The sequence below is a fragment of the Myotis lucifugus genome, unplaced genomic scaffold (genome assembly GCF_000147115.1).
Source record: "Myotis lucifugus unplaced genomic scaffold, Myoluc2.0 scaffold_319, whole genome shotgun sequence".
NCBI lineage: Eukaryota > Metazoa > Chordata > Mammalia > Chiroptera > Vespertilionidae > Myotis > Myotis lucifugus.
In genome coordinates this window covers 5953-17901 of record NW_005871367.1, presented here as the reverse complement: position 1 = coordinate 17901, position 11949 = coordinate 5953, and the positions used below count along the sequence as shown (strand labels likewise).

The 11949-nt window shown below is 58.7% G+C and overlaps 1 protein-coding gene across 1 annotated transcript in view; it reads left to right on the top strand.

Annotated features, from left to right (window-relative positions):
* The window catches only part of VILL (villin like), a 26193-nt gene that overhangs the window by 13457 nt on the left and 787 nt on the right, over positions 1 to 11949 (top strand). The window contains 19 exon segments of the mRNA XM_023764183.1: positions 485 to 548; positions 650 to 724; positions 1027 to 1185; positions 1187 to 1213; positions 1215 to 1240; positions 1989 to 2097; positions 3447 to 3557; positions 3839 to 4038; positions 4454 to 4532; positions 4637 to 4735; positions 5345 to 5483; positions 5841 to 5941; positions 7177 to 7314; positions 7434 to 7592; positions 8111 to 8290; positions 8826 to 8977; positions 9852 to 9996; positions 11405 to 11599; positions 11771 to 11842. Of these exon segments, the coding sequence (XP_023619951.1) occupies positions 486 to 548; positions 650 to 724; positions 1027 to 1185; positions 1187 to 1213; positions 1215 to 1240; positions 1989 to 2097; positions 3447 to 3557; positions 3839 to 4038; positions 4454 to 4532; positions 4637 to 4735; positions 5345 to 5483; positions 5841 to 5941; positions 7177 to 7314; positions 7434 to 7592; positions 8111 to 8290; positions 8826 to 8977; positions 9852 to 9996; positions 11405 to 11599; positions 11771 to 11842 (2229 nt within the window). The 5' untranslated portion in view covers position 485.

Sequence of the window (11949 nt, the reverse complement as noted above, 5' to 3'; positions counted from 1 at the left end):
GCCCCGTCCCTGTGTGCGGAGCAATGTCTGTGTCTATAAGATCCAGTCTCCTTTCAAGAGCCTGTCCCTGCCTCAGACTCTGTTCTCACCAGCAGAGCCGCAACCTGCCTGCAAAACCTATCACTGTCTATGGCAGATCCTCTGGCTGGCTGGCTGGCTGCATGGCCTGGTTCTAACTCCGTCTGTTCGCCGAGGACGTCCCTGTGTCCAAAGCCCATCCCTGCCCACAGAGATCAGTCCTGTTTCAAGAGCACACCCACAGGTGACAAACCACGTCCCTGTTTGCCAGGCCTCTGTGTGGGCTTCTGCAGTCGCTGTCCTGGCTCATGGGCGTTTGTGGTTTATAGAGCCCTCCTAAGGACCGGCAGGCGAAGGGCTAGGAGGAGGGTGCTTCGGAGAGCTGTAGGCAGGGCGAGTCCTTGCTTGGAGGCCAGGTTCTGAGAACTCTGGCTCTGGTTTCCTTCCTGGCTCCTGTCTGGCCTAGGATGGACATCGGGAGCCTTCCAGACATCGAGAGCCACAGGGACCTCCACATCTGGATCATTGAGGTGAGGGGCATGGCCGGCCAGCAGTGTTGGCCCCAGAGGGCCGGGGGGGCGGGGGGGGGGGCGGTTCTCCTGAGTTGTCACTAGGCACCTTCCTCTCCCAGAACCTGAAGTTGGTGCCCGTGCCCGAGGAGGCTTATGGGAACTTCTTTGAGGAACACTGCTACGTCGTCCTCCACGTGAGCACTGGGGAACTGGGGAGTCTGTCGGAGGCGGGGGGCATGGCCCAGGTGAGGAGTCTGTTGGTGCAGAGTAAGCCCCGCCCTGGGAAGAGGCCTGCTGGAGTCCCGTCCCACAGGGGCTGCTGCCTCGGAGGCCTCTGAGCCCTCTCCTCCCCGTCCTAGGTCCCCTGCCCACGCTCCCCAAGGCCCTGGGCCCATCTTGGGCCTTCACCTCAGTGTTCACTCATGCCTTAGCCCTCTGCCCCTCCCCACCCTGGAACCTCAGCTCCTTCCCCACCCCTCAAACTCCTGGGCCCTAGGTCCCCCAGAGCCTGAGGGCCACACAGGGGACACCCAAGGACCTGCACTACTGGATCGGAAAGAAGGCAGACGCAGAGGCGCAGGGCGCGGCGGGCACCTTCGTGCAGCACCTCCAGGAGACCCTGGGTAACGCCACCGTGCAGCACCGCGAGGTGCAGGGCCCACGAATCCGACTGTTTCTGCAGTTTACTTCCGCCCAGGGGGTCATGTGAAGTTTTAGCCCGCGTCCATTGTTGTGTACAAAGTTTTTGTGTGGGACGCATGTTTTTCATTTCTCTTCGGAATACACCCAGGGAGTGGACACCCATGTTCTGAGTTTGCTTCTGTGTTACTGTGCCTAGAACAAACATGTCTTTTGCTGTCAATATGTACTGAGTTTAATAGTTTGCAATATACGAGGTTGAACCATAGGGAAATGGCCCAATATTTGATCATTTTTGTTTTTATACCATTGAAACCCTAATCCATGCATATAGTGTATATATAAACACAATACACACGTGTGTGCGTGCACATGCAGGAAATGTGCCACTTCTAAATATGTTCACCTACAGATGGGCATACCCACACACACTCATGAATACCTCAGTAAAATGTGGTCATTCATATATCAAGTGTTACATAATTCCATTTATATGAAATGTTCACCTACACTCGTATATGTTGTTGCCCGTATTCCACACACTCACAGCTAAACTCACATGGATGAACAGATACACATTATGCCCCCGCAGGTATACATGTATATATGCATGCATGCGTCCACATATTAACACATGGATAAACACATACACACTGTTGCTCCACATGTAGCCATGTGCTTGCACACATGGTCATGTCTACTTGCACACGTGTGTTAAGCACATGTGTATCCCCACTTGTGTGCATGCATGTGCTCATGTCTGCACTCACTCCTGCACATGGCAGTGTATGTCTTCCATGGACCCCATTCCCTCCTCAGCTACAGGAAGGGAGGCCTAGCCTCTGCCCTCAAGCATGTGGAGACCAACATGTGCAACATCCGGCGACTGCTGCGCATCAAAGGGAGGAAGCACGTATCAGCCACTGAGGTGAGGACACCAGGGATGCCATGGGCCTCTGGGTCAGCTCGGACTTCGTGCACTGAAGCATAGGGACATGCGGAGGGTGCCAGGGGATGGGGGAAGGGGGACCATGGGCTGTCATCATTCCCCGATGAGCTATCAATTTTCCTAAATTTATTTTTCAATTGCAGTTGACGCACATATTATATTAGTTTCAGGTGCTCAACATAGTGATCAGACATGTGTGTGACTTAAAAACTGATAAGGCCTATCTTGAATGAGGAGAGAGAAGGCAGAGCCAGGCTTTAGGGGTGGGGACCCCTGCCATGGCTCCCGTGACCCTCAGTTTCTCCATCATCTCGTGGCCATATTAAGAAGTTGGGGTGGGGAGAGGGGCGAGGCAGACAGGATGGTGCACCTGGAAGGTCCTTATAAGCAGTGCCAGGGGAAGAAGCATGGTTTGGGGTGGGGTACACAGCCCCACACTCTCATACACGTTGTCACTGTCACCCAGAGGCACACGCACTGTCTCCCACTGTTCCCCTGGGGCCACTCTAGTCCGCTGGGTGCCCTTACGTCCATCTGTCTGGAAAGTATTGGGAAATACTGATCTTGGTAGAACAAGGCATTCTGCTGCCCTCTGGCAGGAGCCTGGTGTAATGAGCATTCAGGTGTTTGATGTCTATGATGGGACTGAACCTGAGCTGCACACGTTAATGCCTACATGGTATGTGGCAGCCCTGTGACTCAAAGACAATCCCACACAGGCTCACACACTGTCCCCCACAGATTCAGTGACCCACATCCCTGCTCATGCGGGGACACTATGCAACCCCATTCTTTGCCCCTTATCCGGGACTAATTGTTTACTCTCTGGATGGTAACTATGCTTACCCATAGATAACACACTGTTCCCCGCACAGACACACGGACACTGTCACCCATGAGCCCACACACTTGTTCTTATTTTGTGTTCCCCACATATGGACAAGGACATGTACACACATGGGTAAACATGCACACCCAAATTGTATACATGTGTGCACATGCAGCTACAGACATGCATTGAGTGAAAGGGTCATAGTCATGTCCACCCTGTGAAATGCAGCGTTCCCTACAGCCACCCGAGCCTAGTGATGCACACAGCCACAGAGTGGCCCTCAGGGTGTCATATGGTTACACAGATGGATGCCTGCACACCAGAATAGTAGTGTCATGGTCTTACATACATACTGTACAGTTGCACACAGCTTCATGTACACAAGTGACACACCCAAGCTATGCTCACACAGGTAGGGCCGGGCCGGGGAACCCCTCCACTCAGGGGCTGGAGGTCTGACACCCCGTCTCCCACCCTGCCCTCCTGGCTCTGGCAGGTGCAGCTCTCCTGGGAAAGCTTTAATAAGGACGACATCTTCCTGCTGGACCTGGGCAAGGTGATGATCCAGTGGAACGGGCCCAAGAGCAGCATTTCCGAGAAGGCACGGGTCAGTGTCTGCCCTGGGAACTCAGGGGTGCAGGAGGGGGGGAGGGGGGGCGGTCCTCCAGGGGCCCATTCTCCAGCCTGGCTCTCAGCTCCAACCTGAAAAGCAACTACTCAATGTGGGCGGAGTCCAGACCCTGCACTGGTGGTACCTCTGGATGCCAGGAGAAGAGGACACCCTCCCCCCACCCCTGGGAGTGGAGCGGTGACAGGAAGGCCCTGGGATGCTGTCTGGGGGGTGAGGGGCATGCTGGGAAGCCCTAACTGCCAGGCCCTCTCCCACAGGCCCTGGCCCTGACCTGCAGCCTCCAGGACAGGGAGCGTGCTGGTCGTGCCCAGATTGGTGTGGTGGAAAATGAGGCCAAAGCCTCTGGCCTCATGGAGATCATGGAAACTGTGCTGGGCCGCAGACTGGGCAGCCTGTACGCCGCCATTCCCAGCAGAAGCATTAACCAGCTGCAGAAGGCCCGCGTCCACCTCTACCAGTGAGCAGACCTTGGGAGTGGGCAGGGCGGGTAGAATAGGCCAGGCCTGCATGCCCACCGTCACAGCGATAGCACAGGGTCCCAGAAAGCCCTCCAGGAAAGGCTCATGGGCTTCTGGGGCAGGCCATGTGGGACCTTGGGCCAAACCTATACTCTTACGCAACTGCCTTAGAGAAACCCATTGTACAGACAGGGTGACTGAGGCCCTGAAAAGGCCCGGTAGTCGCCTAAGGCTCTACAGCTAGGCTGCAGTGAAATGAAGACTTCACCTCAAGGCCCCAGCCTCCGTGCATTTGCCTGGAGGTCAGGGTCGAGGTGGAGGGGGGTGGCGGGGGAGCGGGGGCTGAATGTGGCCAGTGTGGAGTCAGGCTGAGCTGGAGGCTGAGCTGACCACATCTGGATGCCTGCCCTCCAGTATCTACCAGAAGGATAAGGACCTGGTGATCCAGGAGTTGGCGACCCGCCTACTGACCCAAGACCTTCTGCATGAGGAGGTGAGGCAGGCCCAGCCCCAGTCACCCCATCTGTCCCCACCTACCCCACCGTCCCCTCTACCCAGCCTGGACCGCCTACCCACCAGCCCCACTCTCGCTGCCAGGAGTGCTACATCCTGGACCATGGGGGTTGTAAGATCTACCTGTGGCAGGGACGCAGGTCCAACCACCAGGAGAAGACCATTTCCTTCAGCCAGGCTCAGGTGAGGCTGTGGGGGCCTGTCTCCGAGGGACACAGCGCTGCCCTGGGTCCTGGAGGGGAGGCGGCCCTTCCCTGCAGTCTAAGCCGGGAGACACCCATGTCCTGGCTGAGGGAGGACATGGCCCTGCATGGATCTAAGCCGGGAGACACACCTCCCTGTCTGAGGGAGGAGAGACAGCTCTGCCCAGTGGTCTGAGGGGGCACAGGGCCCTCTCTGGGGAACTGGAGGCATGTGGTCTGCCCTGGGCGCCCCAATGTGGGAGGGGTGGGGCAGCCAGTTAGCACCCAAGTGTCAAAGGCCTATGTGGCCTTGCCTTGAGGTCTGAGGAGCTCCCCCCCTTTTCAAGGAGGGAAGACAGGGCTCTACCTGGGGTCTGACGGGTTGTCATGGCGGGGCCTTCCTGAGACCGGGCCTAAGGGACCCTGCATGTCCTCAGAGACCTCGGAGAAGTCTAGCGGCAGAGCCAGCTCCGAAAAGCGGGGCATGAGCTCGGTCAATGACTGCTGCTCAGGGCTCGGCTGGCCCTGCAGCCTGCGCGGCCGGTCCCCACGGGTGGAGCCAGGGAGCAGGGGACCCTCGGACATGGATGTCTCCTGGCTCCCGCCACAGGGCTTCATCCAGGCCAAGGGCTACCCCACCTACACCAACGTGGAGGTGCTGAACCAGGGCGCCGAGTCCGCCGCCTTCAAGCAGCTCTTCCGGACCTGGTCTGAGGAGCAGCCCAGGAGCAAGAACCTGGGACTGATCCGTGAGTGGGAGGGGCGGGACTGGGGGCGGGACTGGGGGCGTGGTTAGGGGCGGGGCTTAGGGACTTCACCCAGAGCCTAGGCGGGATGGGCGAGGGGCCGTTGCCTGTGGGCGTGGCCTGTGGCGGGATAGACGATGGGGCGGGGCCTGGAAGCGAGGCTGTAGGGCGGCATCCAGAGCCTGGGCAGAATGGGTGAGGGGCGTGGCCAGTGGGCGTGGCCAGTGGGCGGGATGTGCGAGGGGGCGTGGCCGGAGGAGGCCTCTTGAAGGATGGGTGGGTCAGGTGGAGGCCGATGAGGGGGCTTGTGGGGCCTGGACATCCAGCAGGCGCCTGTAACACCCTGTGCCCCACCCTCAGGTAAATTGAATCAGGTAAAGCTGGACGTGGTCAAGCTGCACAGCCAACCTGAGCTAGCCGCCCAACTCAGGATGGTGGATGACGGCTCTGGGAAGGTGGAGGTGAGGGGCACGGGCTTGGGGGGGTGCGAGGAGAGGGGGAAATGGGCACACAGCAGGGGGGAGGCTTTGTCTTCAGGTGAGCAGTATGGCTGCTTAAAGCGACCCCGCTACTCTCAAATACACATCTACACACAAAAGGGACACTCAGGGGCGTGGGTACATATGCACACAGCCTCCCGACAGCGCATTCATATCATGCCTAACCATCATTCACAGACATGGCCACTCGCTCACATAACACTCACAGGAACCCTCGGACACTTACTTGTGCCCTCGGGTCATAGGTATGACAGCCAGACCTCTGATAACATAGACACACACCTTGTAATTGCACTTAATCACAACCCAGTACACAGCGACGAGAATCAACTGCACCAATTCTACTTCACACAGGATTGGTCACATACAACCATGAACCCACAGGGACACAACCACACAGGGCCACAGTCCCAGGATCAATCATAGCCCCCCAACCCAACCCCCAACACACAGTCACACACCGTCAGCCTCTCTGCAAGAGGCAGGATTCTGGATGCTCTGGTCTGAGGAACCTTCCCAGTGGCAGCTATCAGGCCCTGTGTGGGCACAGGATGCCCAGGCACTGTCCCTGTCCAGGTGGGCGCTGTTAGCCCCACCTTCGGGTGGGAAAAACTGAAGCTCACCTAGGCTGACTGGGATTTGACCAGGTTTGCCTGGTTCCAGAGCCCGTGCTCACTACCCACGGGAACAAGAAATCACGCTGTTAAGTGTGAGGAAGTGTATTCATTGCGGTCTTTGAACAGGCTTTGTGTTTTCAAGTGACTCTTGAAAAGGGGAATTTTTCCCAGAGCCCTAAGGACTTGCTCCTGCCCAGCTTCCGCTGCGCTGGCCTGAGCAGCGAGCAGTTCTGCCAGGACCTGTCCACCCCTAACCCGTGCTGTGGCTGATGGGGTCAGGCTGCGGGTGGTGTGGGGCCGGGGGCAGGTCAGCCTTGGCAGCCTCTGGAGTCCTCACCACTTGTTTGTCCTCAGACTCCTGGCTGAGAACAGCCCGGCACAAGTGTGGTGGGTCCCAGGGCCCCACGGGGGAAAGGGTGACCTGCAGATCCTTGCACAAGCCCAGCACAGAGCATGGGGTGGGTGCAGAGTTGGGGGCGAGCCCCTTGCCTGCATAGATGAGGCTGAGAGCTTCCTGGCCAGGCACCAGGTGAGTTGGGATGGAGGAGCCACCTGTGCCCGTTGGTCCCTGTTTCCCAGGTGTGGTGCATCCAGGACTTAGGCAGGCAACCTGTGGACCCCAAGCTCCATGGACAGCTTTGTGCAGGCAACTGCTACCTTGTCCTCTACACATACCAGAGGATGGGGCACATCCAGTACATCCTGTACCTGTGGCAGGTGCGCAGGCCCCGGGAGGGTGGCGGTGGCAGGCACCTCCCAGCCTCAGAGCTGAAGATCTGAGAATGGGATGTAAGAGTTGCTCCAGGCCCTCCCCGCCCCCCACCCCCTGTCTGCAGGGCCACCAGGCCACCAAACAGGAGATAGCGGCTCTGAACGGCAACGCCGAGGAGCTGGACCTCATGTACCATGGAGCCCTGGTGCAAGTGCACGTGACCATGGGCAACGAGCCCCCCCACTTCTTTGCCATCTTCCAGGGCCAGATGGTGGTCTTCCAGGTAGGACCCACCTTTGCTGCTGTGGCCACAGCCTCATGGCTCCTCCCTGGGCCGGCGACCCTTCTATCTACATGTTATCCCCTCTCAGGCCAGGGCCCAGTTGACCCCCGCCCCCACTCTGGTTTCTTGGTGCTTGTCCAAGGCCCAGGAGCTCCAAGGGTGATGATCCCTGCCCAAGTTTCTCCCCGCAGGCCTCAGAGCCAGCCACAAAGCTGGAGCACAGGGGAGAAAGTTTAATTGAAAGCTGGGACCTTGCCTGGGATCACACAGGGAGGGAAGCTGGTGCCCACTTTCTGCCTGCAAGCCTGGGGGAACTGTGTTGTGCCCTGACTCCTTGGAGATGGGGTGAGGGATCCATTGAGAAAGGCTTGGTTCTTCTACACTTGACAATGGAGTCCTCACACCCCCACACCCAGAGGGTCCAGGAAAGCAGTGGTCCCTGGGCCTTGAGGCAGTTTGTCCCCTGCTGGGTCAGCCCCTGGGAGCCCTTGCCGAGCTGAGGCCCAGCCCTCCTGCAGGGGAGCACCCAGCACAGTGGGAAGGGGCAGCCAGCACCCGCCACGAGGCTGTTCCACGTGCAAGGCACCGACAACTACAACAGCAGGACCATGGAGGTGCCGGCCCGGGCCTCCGCCCTCAACTCCAGTGACATCTTCTTGCTGGACACAGCCAGCATCTGCTACGTCTGGTTTGGGAAGGTACCGCCAACACTGACCACTCGGGCCCCGGGCAGGGGTGCCAGGCAGGGATGGGGCCCCTCCCCAGGGGATGCAGACTTCTGTCCAACCTTCGATGGGCCTGGAGCGGGTGGGGGAGATGCGTCTCCTCTGGAACCTGGGGGAAGTTATTAAGTGACAGGAGGGTCTGGGGCTGCACAGGCTGCCTCCCCTCCCTCCCGCCTGGAATAGGGAGCCTCCCCTTTCTCACATCTCCTGGGAAAAGGAGGAGGCCTTTGCCAGAATTTTCTCTGATCTTCAGCCTAAACCATAAATGACCCCCAAGCCTGGGAGTCCCCAGCCCGTGCTCCGGACCCAGAGAAGGCCCCAGCCCCTGTGATCCTGACCAGCTGGGGAGACAGAGGCCAGGAGGGGCAGGAAGGGCGATCCCTTGTTAGCACCTGTTCTCCCATCAGCATAGGCGTCCTGTGACTCGGGCCCCTGTGAGTGGGCGGCTGTGGGGCGGGCGGTGAAGACCCCTCCCCTGCAGGGCCTGACCCAACTATTTGCCTGCCAGGGATGCAGCGGGGACCAGCGTGAGATGGCGCGGAGGGTGGTCACCATCATCTCTGAGAACGAGGAGGACAAGGAAACAGTGCTGGAGGGTCGGGAGCCTCCCCACTTCTGGGAGGCCCTGGGAGGCCGGGCCCCCTACCCCAGCAACAAGAGGTGACAGGGTGGGGAGGAGGTGGTTCTTACACAGAGGATGAATCTGAGGCCCAACGAGGGTGGGCTAGTTCAGGGTCACACATGGAGGTGGAGGAGCCAGACTAGAACTGAGGACTCTTGGCTGCCCACCCCAGGGGGTCCCAAGAGCACAGCCCCCTCCCGCTTCTCTCCCCAGCCCTGGGTAACTTGCATCTGGAAGATGCAGAGCGGGCAGGGCAGTGGTGCCCTCTGCTGGTTGAATGTGCTCCCTGCATGGTCCCAGTCCTGGACCAGAGGCAGAAGCCATTCCCCAACCCCACAGTCCCCAAGAAGGTGGGGCTGTGTGTGTGTGTGTGTGTGTGTGTGTGTGTGTGTAGTGTGCAAGGACAGTGTACATGCGTGGTGTGTAAGTGCACAAGGGTGTGTATCAGGGAGGAGGGAGCTGAATTCTGGGCCCTTTGTATTGTCTGCAGGACCCGGTTTATGCCCCTCACTCCCCCAAGTCTCCTGAGCTCCTAAGTAGCACTGTCCCCCTCTCTCAGCCTATCTTCCCTCCTCCCGCCTTGGGCCTGAGGCTGATCCCATCCAGGGGTGGGACCAGGGGCTCCTCTCTGCCAAAGACGGCAGGGCTCCAGCTTAGGCCACCCCACGCAGCCAGTGTCCCTTTCTGGTGCCCACTCCTGGGACACTTCATGGCACAGCTTGTGCCACAGCTGGCTGGAGCTATACAATCACCCAATCTGCTTTCCCCACTGACAGACTGGGACACGCGGCCCAGAGAGGAGCAGGGCGGGTGGACTCAGAGGAGGGCCAGCCCCGGGGGTAGGAGCCCCTGTGCTGAAGGCTAGCTCGGCCCAGGCCGTACCCCTCACAGCCTTGTGCCCACACTGGCCAGCCTCCCCGAGGACGTCTCCGGCTTCCAGCCACGGCTATTTGAGTGCTCCAGCCAGCATGACCACCTGGTCCTCATGGAAGTGGTGTTCTTCAGCCAGGAGGACCTGGACAAGTACGATGTCATGTTACTAGACGCCTGGCAAGAGGTGAGGTGGCCACCCCTGGCCTACTGGGTATGTCGTATCTGTGTAACTGGGTGTGAACGTGTCTGTGTGTGTTCCTCACCATAGGAATACACGTGAGGCTGCAGGTGAGTCTGTGCAACATGACACTGAGTGTGTGACTGTGTGACCAAGGGTGTGAGACCAGGCATGACTGTCACAGCCAGCCTTTGGGAGACCATGACTGTGGTCTGGAACGTGTGTGCGATTGTGTCTGGCTTTGTCATTCTGTGTAACCCCCTCTGCCTTCAAATGGTATGTGGCTCCAGCTGACGGCCTGGGGCTGATATGTGTCTATGTCAAGTGAGCAACTGTCAATTAATTGAATGACTGACCATGTGTGATGTGAGATGCATTTGCCTCTGGGTATATGGCTGTGTGGAATGGCTGCGTGGTCAAGTTACTGCCTGTAACTGGCCAGACCAGCCACGACCGAGACTGTGTGTGTATGAGACTGGCGGGCTGTGGGTGTGACCGAGTGACTGTATTTGGGTGGCTGGGTAATTTCTGTGCGGCTATATGCAACCGTGTTTTGGGCTACCTGTGTTTTTCAGGCTGGATGTGTGCGCCTGTGTCATCGAGTGCGATTGTTTTTATGCGCAGCTGGGTGTGACTATGGGTGACAGTGGGTGGCCGTCTGACGGTGGCGATGGATAATTGTGTCTGTGTAGCTGTGATCCTGTGTGTGTGTGTCGGTCACAGTCTATGACACTCTGTGAGTGTGATGAGGCTTGTAGACCTCCCTGTCACTCAGAGCAAAACCAAAGCCCCTGCTACAGCCCGGCATGGCCACACACACACACACACACACACACACACACACACACACCACGTGCCTACCCCACCTCGGCCGCGGTGGCCTCTGGGCTGCTCCTCAGAGATGCCGGGCAGGCTCAGGCCTCTGCACTGGTCGTTTCTTCTGGTTACACTTTCTCCCCAGACATACACGTGACTTGCTCCCTCACCTGGGGATCTTGATTCAAATGTCATCTTCTCAGGGAGGCTCCCCCTGACTTTAATTCAAAGTTACGCTCTGTCTACCATCACCACACTTGCATTCGTTCCGTGCCTTATTTTCCTCCATCTGCTATATGACATATTTTTCTGTCTCCCCCAGTAGAATGAAAGCTCTGGTAAGAGCAAGGATTTTTGTCTATTTTTCTCTCACTATTGACTCCCCTGGCCCACCACAGGTACCCAGTGAATATGTGTGGATTGAATGCATGTAGACACATATGCTTGTGACCTTCTGGAGTGTGTATGGGTGTGGGCCTGGCAGCCAGCCTGCTGTGTGTCTGGTATGTGCTTTGGGGGCTCTGAGACCACCTGACGGGCAGGGGTGGGAAGGATGCGGTCAGCTCTGGCAGCCCCTCCACCCGCCTCTGTGGCCCAGATCTTCCTGTGGCTCGGGGAAGCAGCGACCAGGCAGAAGGAGCAGGCGGTGGCCTGGGGCCAGGAGTACCTGAAGACCCACCCGGCGGGGCGGAGCCCGGCCACGCCCATCGTGCTGGTCAAGCAGGGCCATGAGCCCCCCACTTTCACTGGATGGTTCCTCACCTGGGACCCCTACAAGTGGACCGAGAGTGAGGTCTGAACCCCCAGCCCCACCCTTATCCAGGGGAGGGGGGGCTTGCCCTCTGCGGACTGAGAGGAGGCCTTGCCCTGCCTGTGGGTTGGGAAGACGGGGTCTTGTCCTCAGGCCCCTTGGGGTCCCCTTGGTGCCCTTCCCTCTCACTCCCACTCTGATTCTCGCCCCCAGAACAACCAGTCCTACAGGGAGTTGGTGGAGGGCAGCCTGGAAGTAGTGTCTGCTGTCGCTGAGATCACAGTAGTGAGTACTGGGGCCCCCCAGGCCTCCCCCCGGGGCTGCGCTCGGTTGGCATGGTCCAGATGGGCAGAAGGGGAGAGGGAGGAGCCAGGCCCTGGAAGGTGGCGGGG